This window comes from Stegodyphus dumicola, chromosome 1, assembly GCF_044657685.1.
Source record: "Stegodyphus dumicola isolate Sdum_Otavi_A_Nest chromosome 1, ASM4465768v1".
Lineage (NCBI taxonomy): Eukaryota > Metazoa > Arthropoda > Arachnida > Araneae > Eresidae > Stegodyphus > Stegodyphus dumicola.
In genome coordinates, this window is record NC_140768.1 from 113,825,812 (window position 1) to 113,839,323 (window position 13,512).

The 13,512-nt window shown below is 34.9% G+C and overlaps 1 protein-coding gene across 1 annotated transcript in view; it reads right to left on the bottom strand.

Moving 5' to 3' along the window:
• IntS4 (integrator complex subunit 4) overlaps positions 1–13,512 on the bottom strand; it is a 102,017-nt gene that overhangs the window by 63,614 nt on the left and 24,891 nt on the right. Inside the window, exon 6 of the mRNA XM_085819590.1 lies at positions 10,458–10,575. Within this exon, the coding sequence (XP_085675716.1) occupies positions 10,458–10,575 (118 nt within the window). The remainder of the gene's footprint in view (positions 1–10,457; positions 10,576–13,512) is intronic.

The following is a 13,512-nucleotide window of genomic DNA, read 5'->3' on the forward strand; positions in this document are numbered from 1 at the left end:
GCGCAACGTAGCTTTAAATAAGAAGAGGCCGGCACTTTTTTTTTTTATCTAACTGAGCAATAATTTCGAAAGAAATTTTACTTTTAGTAAAAAAATTACATTAAAAATCGATTCTACCTTCTGCATGCATGTCTCTCTTTCTTTGAGAAACAAACACTCGAACGTAGGTTAAGATTTCTAAAAAAAAGGAAACCCCCACCCACTTGTCAGAAGCTTATTTTCCAGAAAATACAATGACTTAATGACAGTGATAAATTCTTACTTCCAACACTAGCGTCTTCTAGCGGAAAAGAGCACCTACAGACTTTTTGGAACAATGTAACCAAAGACAGGGGATAAAAATTCTCACTTGCTCTACTTTGTTGGCAGCTAAACCTCGGATTCGGGAAAAATTTGCTTCCCTGTCTCATTCCGCTTGACAGTTAGAATTATGTTGACAGCAGATTGTAGTCAGAAAAATGCTGGAATCTTCTCTTTTTGTTTTCAAACCTATACGACATCCTTCAATTTCCTCTGTATTCTGTTACTGTTTATAGCAGTCTCTCTAGTCTCATTAGTGACGCTTTAACCATTTTAATGTTGTTCAACTGGTGTGCTGAAAAAGATAGTTCTTATTTCTATTATCCCACCATCATATTCAAAGCTTAAATTCAACCGAGATCAGATGAGCTATTTCTTAATTTTGCATTAACTTTTAATTCCAGTTGGAAACCCAGATCCAATACTTTATTTTACCATTTATCGTTTATTTAATAACTTATTAAATTTTTATTTATCTCTTTATATTTTATGACTTTTACTTAATTAATTATTCTAATCATTAATTGTTTTAATGCTTAATTATTTAATTTTTTCAACAATTTTATTATATTAGTCATTTTATTTATTTATTTATTCTTGTTCATCTTTAACGATAGTCTACCATACGGCTCCGACACTTGTAATTTTAGAAATTAAGCCCTGTTATGTATGCATGTAAGTATGTATGTACAACGCGGGAAAAAAAAAAAAAAAAAAGGACAGTTCTATATCTTCCATTCTTCCCCAGCCGATTGACGAAATTTAACTTGCGTTTTTTATGACTCGAATAGGATACGTATTAGATTTATATATAGCGTTGTTCTAAAATAGATATTTTGACACAAAATCCAAATTTTTCTGAAATGACATGCAAGGTTTTTTTCCATATTTTGATTCTACGACTCAAATTATGCCAAACTGCCAAGTTTTGTAAACATCGCAAGAGTAGTTTTTAAAAAATTACCTCTCAAAATTTTAGCTCCTCAATTTTAATTGAATTTGATACACATTTATTAATATCTCTTTTTTTTAATTAAATTTACTTGATTTCTTTTTCTAGAATTCCTAGGCTTAATCCAAACGTAATTTGCACATTTTTTATGATTTAATTTTTAAATTTGTATTTTTAAATAATTTTTATAATTTTTTCGAAAAACGTTTTGAATTATAACCTATAAACGTTTTGCCATCATCATAAAGTAGATGTGTTTCTAAGCATACCTGCAAAAAAATTTTTTTTTCAAAATTTCCTAAGATATACGTAATTTACATATTGGTGCATTTTGAAATTTGGCATATTTGTTATAAGCGATAATAACGCCAAATGTGTTTTACGCACTTTAATTAAAATTATTTGAAAGGAGGAGCGATGACTTTTTCTACCACGTGTGCAATGAAAAAAATCTGATGTGTACACCACATGACTTCCTTGTATTGAAATATTAAATTATACGCATTTTTTCTTGCATTTCATTTAAACTTATTGGATTGAATTAAATCTACTTCGCCGCCAGCGCATAAACCACAATAGAATAAATGCATTCTTTAAAATTCACTCTAGTATTTGTTTACCATAGCGACACTCTGGCGCTAGATAATTATATAACAGTTAACTTATATAATAATTACAGTGTCTCACAAAAGTGATGGGACACTTGTGCTTTACAAAAGGAAACTGCAATAAAATAAATTTAAAAAAAAAAATGTAAAAATTTTTTGTGGGTGTGTTTCATACTTAAATTTAGTAACAAATATTACATAACATACATTTTCTCAAAATATTAAAATATTAATTTAATAAAAATACAATTGTTTAGAACGGAGCAAAAAAATGGCTCACATAAGTGATGGGACACTATGTACTATGCAACAAAAATCGTCTGAAGTTATCTGCTTCAATGTTCCGCCTTACTTTCTTTGGGAACATGCAGGGACCTGACTCGGAACAGGGAGCTTACTAAAGCTATGTTCAATAGCTGTGGGAAGTAGACAAGATACACAAGAAGGGTATACAAAACCCTTTATTTTTCACTCTTTACAATAATTTCCGTACTTCGGAATACAGAGACCAACCACTTGTGGTCTGAACGTAAGAATATGAAAATATAACTAAACTCTAACTTAAATTTGGAATAATAAACGTGGAAGATTGGCCTTATATTAACAGGAAGACGTATGTAGTACAGAGAACTGTTAACACTACAATACGTTTAAAATTATCATGAGGATTAAACCTCTGGCCTGGAAGGCAAACAGCAACCGAGTAAAACTTCGAAGGCAAGCGGCCTGCTTCGACTAACTCCTTCCTCTCTCTCGCTTGGCAAAAAGCCACAACTTAAGTACTTGGCATTCGCCAGACAAAATTTGCATAAATAAGTTAACGCTTTTAATTCTGGCAGGAAGTAGAAAATAAGAAGTGATGGTAAAGATTTAAAATAAAATAAACGTTAGCAAAACTTAAGATCCTTACATACTTCCCGCCAGAGTTAATTAGTTTGAAACTGAGGTCTAAAACGACCTTGTTGAAAACTTTTAGCTCTAGAATCTAACACGAGGCCAATTTTTTACAAACATTTCTCACTAGAAACTAGAGATTTAAAAAAAAAAAAAAAATGTTTTTACAATAGCAGCTCCATGGACACCCAATTTTTCATCTGTACTGCATCTAAACAGGAGCTTTTATTCAAATCTGGTTCCTTTAATGAAATGTTACACAATGAAATGGCAAGTAACATGCATATTTATATTTCTCTTAACATTTTTATTTCATTCATGACTATTTTAATTATCTCTCCCCGTGCTCTCTGACATGTGTTGTAAAAGAACACCAAACACGAATGTATTTATGTATACGTGTTCAACACTTCCTCCTACAATCAAAACACTAACGTGTTAAAAATTCAACATACCAAGACCTCGTAACACACCCTAACTTCAACTCTAAACCCTGAGGTACTATTCTGAAAGTGGCTAACTCTGAAGTGTAGCGTCAGAGAGCCTAACTACATTCATTCAACCTTTAACACATATTCACCATGATTTGGTCTTTTTACAGTCACACGAATAAAAAAAATTTTTAACATTACTTTCACTTTTACCATATCACGGTATTTCTTAACATTTAAAATAACAGTTCACATTGTATATAAGAACATATTAACATGCCGTTAATTTTACGCATTTGAAAACATACATTAGTAGTACATTGTTAACTTCTATTCTTTTCAAAGCAAGTGCCAATTCTTTCTACATTGAAATACTACATTTCAAAAAGTCTTTCAGACTAAAACTTCTTTCTTGCCAGAATGTTTTAAATAAAATTTATACAATAACTTTTACAATATTTAAGTCTTTACACATCGCTATTATACATCAACTTTAGTTTTACGCGCAAGTAATTGAAAAACATAATACCAAAATCGGTAACAACTCATTTCTCGCCCTTTTGGCGATAAAGGTAGACCTCGCATGAGGTAAAACTTCTTGAAATCTGCCACTTGCAGTAAGAATGAAAGATTAACTTAAGTTTGCAAAGTAACATAAAATTTTACTTATCTTTGTGATATTCGGACATTCTTTTCTGAGCCCAGTCCTGGAAGGTAGCGCAGATTCTCGTTTGATTTATCCTCCTTCTTGTGCGGGCTCGCCCTTCAGTGCCTTCCTCTAGAAGCTTTCTTTTTTCTCCAGTTCAGTCACCCTTGAATACCTTCTTTTTCGCCTCTGCCTGTGGTCTTGGCGGAACCGGGAAACTTCTTTCGCGTTCCTGCTTGGACCTCGTTGCTGGCCGTTCAAATTTTCCTTGTAACTTTTCCTCCGCCGCTGGTGGCCCTTCCGCAGTTCGGCGACATTTGCTGCGGACAGTCCTGTCGGATGAGTAGATCTTCCGTTTTAGAGCCGGGTTATAGTTGCCATCATTTCTCCTGGCTCTCTTTGCATACGTCGTCCTTCTCCCTTCTTCATTCTGGGGGTGTTCGTGAGTTCTCTTTTCTGGATGGTGGAATGGCTTCTTTTTCTTGTTACCTTTAATTTTCCCACAGGGAAACTTTCTTTTCACTTGCTCCTGCCTCTTAATGGCTTGCCCTTGTACTTGTCGTTGTTCCAACTCTGGAGCTTGTGCCTGCCGTGTCTGCCGTGCCCGATCCTGCAAAAGATCTGTAAATATTTGCATTTTATTACGATGATAGTAGGGTTTGATTTGATCAATGTTTGCGGAGCAGGTTTCACCATTCCTGGCTTTTAACACTACTACAGCGTGAGTTATTTTTTCTATGACATATGGTCCTTCAAATCGTGGAAAAAATTTGGCAGTTTTATCTTCTGGTGCTGAAGAAAGTGAATGCTTAATTTTTAATACTTCATCCCCTACTTTATAAGTTACTCCCCGTCGTTTCAAGTCGTAATACAGCTTTTGTTTTCTCTGTGCTACTTCAGTATTCTTTTTTGCTTCTTTAATTAGTTTTTCTATATCACCCATTTTAAATACTGGGGCTCTTTGTTGAACATAAAATAATTTACCTAACGGCGTTATAATCTTTCTGCCTAAAAATAACTCAGCAGGAGTTTTGCCCGTCGTATCATGTTTCGCGGTCCTAAGGGCAAAAGCTAATTCATTGACATAGTTATCCCAGCTTTTATAAAAACTTTTAACATAACTACGGATAATTTTCACTATATTTCTATTGACCCGTTCTGCTATATTTGATTGCGGCCGATACGGGACCATTTTTAAATGACGTATGCGCAGTTTTTGGCACATGTCTTCAAATACATTACTTACAAATTGAGGACCATTATCCGATATAACTTTTAGGGGCGCCCCGTATTTTAAAATATATTTATTTAAAATAGAATCAGTAACTAATTTCGCGGAGGCTCGTTTTAAGGGAACAATTTCGGTCCACTTACTAAAATGATCAACCATAACAAGGAGATAGCGACTTTTATTTAACTGACTTTTTGGGAAAGGGCCCAATAAATCGATGCCAATTATTTCATTTGGAAATTCGGATTTAATACTATTTAGAAACCCGGCAGGGCAGAAATTAATATAATTAACTGCTTGACATGTTGGGCAGGACTGGACATACGCCCTTGTTAACTTTTGCAGTTCAGGAAAATAGACTGCCTCGCGTACGCGTTGGATAGTTTTTCGAATACCAGCATGAGAAGCTAAAGGGCTGTGATGGAGCTCCTGCAGGATATTTAATCTAAGACTAGCTGGGATAACAGGTCGAAATTCGTTGTTGGAATTCGTAGCTTTTGTATAAAATAATAGACGATCTATTAGTTCGTAATGGGCCGCCCTATTTCTTATCGCCACAATATCTTGGTGGCTAAAATTTTCAGGATCCTTTAAATACTCATAAATGCTTCCAAACTCAGGATCCTTACCCAGTTCGGTTATTACAGTTTCTCGGGAATTTATTGTACATGCTGTGAGCATTGCCACCTTTACAGTATTACCTTCTTCATCTATTTTAATTCTGGATAGGGCATCTGCTACGATATTTTCCTTTCCGGGGGTATGCTTGATTACCAGATTATATTCTTGTAGCTTGAGTGCCCATCTTATTAACCTTGGGGATAAGTATTTCCCTGAGTACAATCTAGTTACCGCCGCATGATCAGAGTACACGTTATTGGCGCCTTTCCAAAATAGACTCGGAACTTTTGCACTGCTAACAGAACTGCAAGTGCCTCTCTCTCGGTCGCGGAATAGTTTCTTTGTGTTTGATTTAAAGTTCGGCTAAAAAATGCTACTGGCTGCTGATTTTGCGAAAGTACCGCTCCTACTGCATAATCCGAAGCATCTGCTGAAATTTCTAAATTCTCATCCTTTTCAGGAAATTTCAACACAGGGGCTTGCGTTAATGCTTGTTTTAATTTTTCGAAAGCACTATTGGCTTCGGCCGTGCACGAGAATCTTGCCTTTTTCCTTTTTAATTTTAACAATGGTTCAGCAATAGCTGCAAAATCTTTTATAAAGGACCTATAATATGAACAAAGTCCTAGAAAAGAAGAGAGCTTCTTCGCCGTGTTTGGAGTCGGATACTTTTGTACAGCGATTATTTTTTATTCGTCTGTCTCGATTCCTTTCTGAGATATTTTGTAACCTAAATATTTTAATTCAGGGGCTGCAAATTTGCACTTTTCGACATTAACTTTTAGACCGGCCTCATTTAATAAAGAAAACACCTGTCTTAAATCCTGTACATGTTGGTCCAGATTATCACTAGTAATAATGATATCGTCTAAATAGATAAATGTGGACTTTCCAAGAACAGGCCTTAACACAATGTCCATACATCGCTGAAATTTTGCCGGTGCCCCTGAAAGGCCAAACGGCATACGCAGAAATGCATAAGTGCCAGACTTGGTTATAAAAGCAGTCTTAGGCACGTCCTCAGGCCTAACCCCTATTTGAAAATAACCAGTCATTAAGTCTAAAGTCGTCATATATTTGGTGGATGTTATGTTCCTTAGAATTTCTTCAATAATAGGTAACGGATATACCGGATATTTAGTTATGGAGTTTAATTTACGGTAGTCAATTGCGAATCTCCACCTTTTTGGATGTGTCAATGGATAGTCATTATTTTTCTTACATAAAACCACCGGGCTAGCATAACTACTTGAGATGGGTGTTATGATCTTTTTACGTAGCATATCGGTGATATGCCATTCTATAATTTTTTCCTTATTCTTATCATACCGGTATGCTTTGTGGCGAACTGGAATTGAATCTCCGGTGTCAATACTATGGTTAGTAAATCCTGGAATATCACTAAATAACGAAGCAAATTCACTTACCACTTGTCGGATTCTTCGTTGCTCTTCATTAGGCAGGTGGTCAAGGTTTAACATCGGCGGTTCAGCCTTTTCTTCTCAAACTGGTTTCATCGTCAGCTTAAGGGACGCTTCATTAAAATCTAGCGTTTCTTGTGCCTCTGAAAGAAAATCTATTCGCAGCTAACACTGTTGTATTATCCGAATTATATATATATGATATTTACGAAAATACTTCCTAAAAAAATCTTCTGCCACGCAGGAACACCGCGCGCCTGTATCCAGGAGTGCGGTGGCTGGGATATTATTCACCAACACTTCAATCTTCGGAAGAGTCAAATTTTTCACCATTACTGTATTTAACTTGAAGGAAGAGGGGTTTTCATGGCCTTCGGATTTCCGCACCCTCCCGTCAGCAGAAATCCGTTTTAGTTTAAATTATTTTTCATTTCCGTGCTTTCCTTCTTTTTCCACTGGCCTTGAGACTTTTTTTCCTGGATTGCTATTGAACTGTCGACGTTCGCCGGCTGTTTTTGAATGCTCGGGTTTCCTTGCCCACTGATTCGCTTTGCTTCCGCAGCCGTGTGCTTGAGTTTGCTGTAGTCTTGGCACACCAAATTGGTTTCGCTGTTGATATTGGCGTCTTCTTTCAATGTCCGCCGTTCTCCTACTTTCAAACTGGATTGCTAGCTCAAATAACTTTTCCAGTGTAGTCGGATTTCTTAATTCAATAAAGTCTTGCACTTGGGGCAGTAACCTCAGCAAAATCACTTGAATTATCTCAGGATCCGGACGGTTTCCATACAAGAGTTTGAAGACGTGAATTTTTCTTAAAATAAAGCTCGAGAGATTTTCGATTCTTTGCTGATGTATACTGAAAAGTTCCGTTTCTAATTTCGCACGATCCCTTACAACAGGGAAGGCTTTTAGTAGGGCAGTCTTGAAATTTTCGTAAGTATAGGTGGGACTGCTTGACCCAAGAGACTTCTGCCTATACATTTGAACCAGTTAAGCGCTTGGCTCCTCAAAGCGCTGGTAGCTAAGGTAACTTTTTGAAATTCGTGCACGGGGTAGAGCATGAAGTGGTCATCCAATTTTTCCAAAAAACTGGTTACCGGTGAGTTTCCATTAAATGTTGCTTCTGGTTTCATCGAAGCGCGCATGGTCTGGACGATGTAACCAAATCCTTCCAGGGCGGCAGCTGGCATTTCTGGATTCTGAGCCGCTTCTGCAGGCAGCACAGGTTCTTCTTGAAACTCGGCCATGGTTATTCTTCTTCGTTGGCCATGGTTATTCTTCCGGAAGTAGAAAATAAGAAGTGATAGTAAAGATTTAAAATAAAATAAACGTTAGTAAAACTTAAGATCCTTACAACTCCACGGGAAGACTTTTCACGTTCTTAAAGCACCTTGGCTTCAATGATTTACCAATGACGAGAGGTTGTATTCTATGCGTTCCCGTGCTATTTGTACACAGAAGAACAGTCAGTCTTTGCTTTGATTTCTTCCCTCCAAAACACTTTTCACCCTTGAATGCCAATATTCGATCGGGTAGGAGTTGGAAAAACAGCCCAGCTTCATCTGCATTATAAATGTCTTCTGGAGCATACTTTTCTAAGATTTCTTTCATCTTGTTTTGCCGCCATTCATTTGCGTCGTTTATCGAGGCTGACTTTTTCTCTCCGTGAACTTCTTGGAAAGTTATTCCATGATGATCTCGAAAACGCATTAACCAACCATTGCTAGCTTTGAAAGTTTCGTTCCCTAGCATTGCTGCAAATTTCCGTGCTTTTGCACATAATAAAGGTCCATTTATTGGGACATTTGTTGCTCTCATCTCTTGAAACCATTTTAAAACAGCAGCATCAATGTTTTCATTTGTCGCAACTTTCAGTCGTTTTCGCTCTGGGTTAATTTCATTTGAAGTTACAGCATCTTTGATTTGCTTTCTCTTCTTTAGGAACGTTGCAACTATAGATTGCGATAATTCATGTTTCTTAGCCGCATCAATCTGCTTCATTCCCTCATCAATATCATTGATAACGTTCAGTTTATCTCGAAAAGATAGTTGCTTTCGCCCTGCCATCTTAGGGAACAATATCGCATGAAAGAAAGAAAAGTTTAAACCAAATGTTTCGCGTAGAACTCAAAATCGTTAAAGACTATAAAATAACCTTTGAACTCACTTTTCAGTACGTCACTTAACAACACCCCACCTCCATCTCCCCCTGTTCCTCTAACAAAGGGCACTTGTTCTGTGACAAGGTGACCAGACAGGTCTAGATGTCCTTAAACCTTATCAGAATTCCAAAGCTTACTGGGAAATGAGATTAGGCATACATTTACACTTCACCCCCTCACCCACTCCAATTCCCAAAAGGGTGGTCTTCATCTGTTTTGAAATCTGAACAATAGCTATTTATTCAGGGATAAGTTGAATATCCACAATGAGTCTTAATAGACGGAAAAAATAACAAAAGAAAACGAAAAAAAAAAAAAAAAAAAAAGCATTTGAAAATCAAAATATTATTATAAAGGGAGAAAATAATACTGAAATTTAGATTGAAAAAATCGTTTTACAGAGGTTTATTGTTCTAGAGAATATAGCAATATTGAGGGGAGATTAACATTAGTTTATATGCAAAATCACCGGGACCACAAAACATTATTGTAGTAGAGGGAGTTATTGTTGTATCGGGTATCATTGTAGCGAGAGTTTACTGTATTTACATTATATATTACCACAAATTTTAGTTTTGTTTTCTGAGAAAAGGAAACATTCTAGACGATTGGGACATACTGTTGAAAATACGATTGGGAGATTTCCAGGAAATGGGAAAAGTTAAAAACTTTAAACTCATATCATACTTCTTTTAGTATTCAAGATTAAATTAAACTACTTTTCATAGCAAAATTTTAATCATGCAAAAGTTGGGTTGAAAGGGTTAAGTAGTATTATTGACCATAAAGTGAAAGAAATAATAATACCCTTGTATTATTTTAACAGAAACAGAAAGAGGTTGTGTGTTTAAGCATGTAAAAAATAACTTAATAGTAGAATTAGGTTGGAAAGAGAGTTTTGTGATATATATTATAGATATAAAAAATAAGATTAGACAGCTGAAAAGCTACACAATTTTTGTTAAAATAAATAAACGATGAATGAAAAATAAAATTTCTTCACCAGCACTGTAGTAAACATGTTTCTGAACTGTAAAAACAGACAACCAATTATTTGGATTTCAAAAATATAGTTTGTAATTTAAGCTAATCCAGACACTTGGAGGTCTATTATATATGAAATTGCTGTATTAAGAAAAGACTTAATTTAAAAAACATTAAATATTAAAACAATATTTTAAATAAACTTACCAAAAGTGATGCTGCAAGCACACGAACATTTGTAGATGGATCAGTAATCATTTTACAAATTCTAGCAAAAGCATCATCTGCAAGCCTGATCTGTTCTTCAGGACTGACAGACACTAACCTAAGTGGGAGGGATGCAGAATTACATACATACATACATACTCTTGTTATCATTTCAGAGAATGTACATGAGAGTTCTTTATAAAATTAGCATACATGAACTAAACAAATCAACCTATCTGGGCAAAAACATTGCCAATAAAATTCATATTTAAAATAGCCAACTTTTTATTTTTGATTTTATTAAATTTCTCCCATCTTCTAGCATGTCACATCATCTAGAAATCATCAATCAGAAACATCAATTAGTTTGATAAATAGGGTAAGAAATTACTACATAGAATCAAAAGTCATTAATCCGGACTTGTCGGAACTTCAGCGATTCCGGATTATCGGTTTTTCCGGATTAGAGATCATCAGTTAAAATCTGGTAAGATGGCATGCAGAAATTATAAAATTAAAAATATGAAACCATAATTTATGAAATAAAGATCAATTATGATCATTATGATCTGAAAGTGTATCAAAATTTACAAAAAAAAAAGCTTAATATTTATTTGTTTACTTTATTAAACATTTCTTTCAACGCGCGCATGCGTAAAGCATACATTACGCATAATTGAAATTAGAAAATTACAACCAGAAAACTATTTGATGTGTATTTGTGATATTTATAATAACGAAGAATTTGATTTAAATCATATCAAAGACGGAGTACATCGAGATGAAATACTACTTTCAGTAAGGAATGATAAGCTGTATAAAATAAAAACATCTGCCCTGAAGATAAGGATAGTGCTGATAGATCAACTTCCAGTTCATTGCGCGCTGCATCCCCCCTCCCGCAGCAGAGCAGCGTGAAATCGATAAACATATTTCGGAATGGTTAAAGAATCAAAGGATATGCCTTTATCCATTTTTTGCAGCAATTCCACTTTTTGTTTGATGGACATCGAAACATACTTTCACTTTGTAGATCCTTTGGTAACTCCAGAATCGGAAATTCTTTTTGACATAATCGAAAGTTCAAGCTTACTTTTATAAAATTGCTCTAACAGTCTGCAAAAAATAATAAGCCGGATTCAATTAGGAGATTAAGGAACAACGCAATCTGCAACATTAACTGAAATAGATAATTAGATAATTTTAGCTTAGCTTATTCCGTGTCCGTTATATATTAAACGCGCATGCGTAAAGGTCTTGTGCGCATGCGTTAACACATGCGCAGAAAGTTTGTAGCTTTGAGGTCCGGATTATGGACGTCCGGATTAAAGGCCTTTGACTGTATAATAAAAATTAGTAATTTTTACAAATAATTCAAAAATAATAATTTCTGTCAAAAAATATGTACAGAAATTTTACTACAAAATAATTAGAGCTTCATATATTTAATTGGGTACTTTTCCATTTTGCCAGCGCAAACGATAAAGTCGCCAACAATGGTACAACTGATGCCAAACAGAATATCTTCGCTGGTAACCTTTTACGCCTCATTTTCAAAACAAGTCGCAGTCATTTCTTATCAAATTGATTGTTCCTTTCAATACTGGCATACAATTACATAGAACTTTTACAAGATAGTTAAATTTTATGCCCTAAGATCATTCGCAGTAATTAAGTCAATTAGAGTGCAATCACACAGCTTACCCGAAGGCGAAAATATAGAAAAGGCAAAATCAAGGGTTAAATTCATCAATTCTAATGAGAATGCACTAGTGAAGTAAGTCACTGCGGTTTTACATAATTTTTGACTAAGCTATTCGTACGAACTGAAATAATTCTTGCATTTAAACTTGTATTCCAAATTAAGAGTTAACTTGACATTAAAGTAGATAATTGCTGAGAGAATTAGATTTTTGAAGCGTAGTTTACATGATATAAGATCACTTAGGTTAACGTGATATGAATCGGCGAATCAGGATGTTAAAGCATGAAAGCATAGTAAATTCTTAAATTAATGTGTTTTCTTTTTTTACAAATTTATTGGCTTTTTACAAAATTTTAAACCATATCAAAATGTTTATGCCTTCAAAATAAAAAAATTCTTAGAACTAACATTTGTTAACACTTTTTATGTGTATTCTGTATGTTGTCGCCAACAAAGTCTGCTTGGCAAGATTTGCGCCGGCAAAAAGTACCTTTAATTGCATTTAAAAATAGTAATTTTATAACTCTCAAACATATATGTAAGATAAAAAAATATGAAACTCAAAATTACTCATTTTGATTTGGGGACTTCCCCTCTCTGTTTCAAAAACAGTAATAACTTTTTCTAAATTGCACCACTGAAAATCTAAATAGCAATATGTTATCTGTATTGCATAAAGCTCTTCGTCAATCAAAGTTCAAACTTAAACAAAGGATTCCAATTTTAGATATAGGCCTTGCTGAAATGTACACTCACGTTTTTCCTACGAAATTTCAACACAAATTTTGAAAACCAAAGGTAATAGAGCACTAATTTTTGAAGGCCACATTTAATGAGCAGCAGGGTTTTAAGAATGCACAGCTTTACTTTATTGATGGGGGGGGAAACCGAGCAAGGTTAAGCTGCCAAATGGGAAGGGCAAAAACATGTCAGAAATTTGAAGCTAATAATTTTGCACCATACATCACTACTAGCCCTCGATCTGGATTTTGGAATTGCTCTTTCCTCTAGTATATTAGCTTTCAGTCATAGAGCTAGACTAAAGTTAACTCGTTTTAACTTTTGAAAATGGAAATACTTTTTGTTGAGACATACATAAGTACATGAAATGGCACAAATGAAAGCTCCTACAGTATTACTGGTTTTTTCATAAAATGTAATGATTTAGGAATGTGGACAAGAAGATGCAAGTAATTGTAATCATAGCTGATGTTTATAGGTGGTGCTGGCATAATTAGGTAGTAGAATCCAGACAAAAGCAAGCAGAAAAAGTGTGTGCACATTTCAGCCAGGCCTATATATAAAATTGGAATCCTTTGTTTAAGTTTTGAACAATGACTGGCCAAGAGC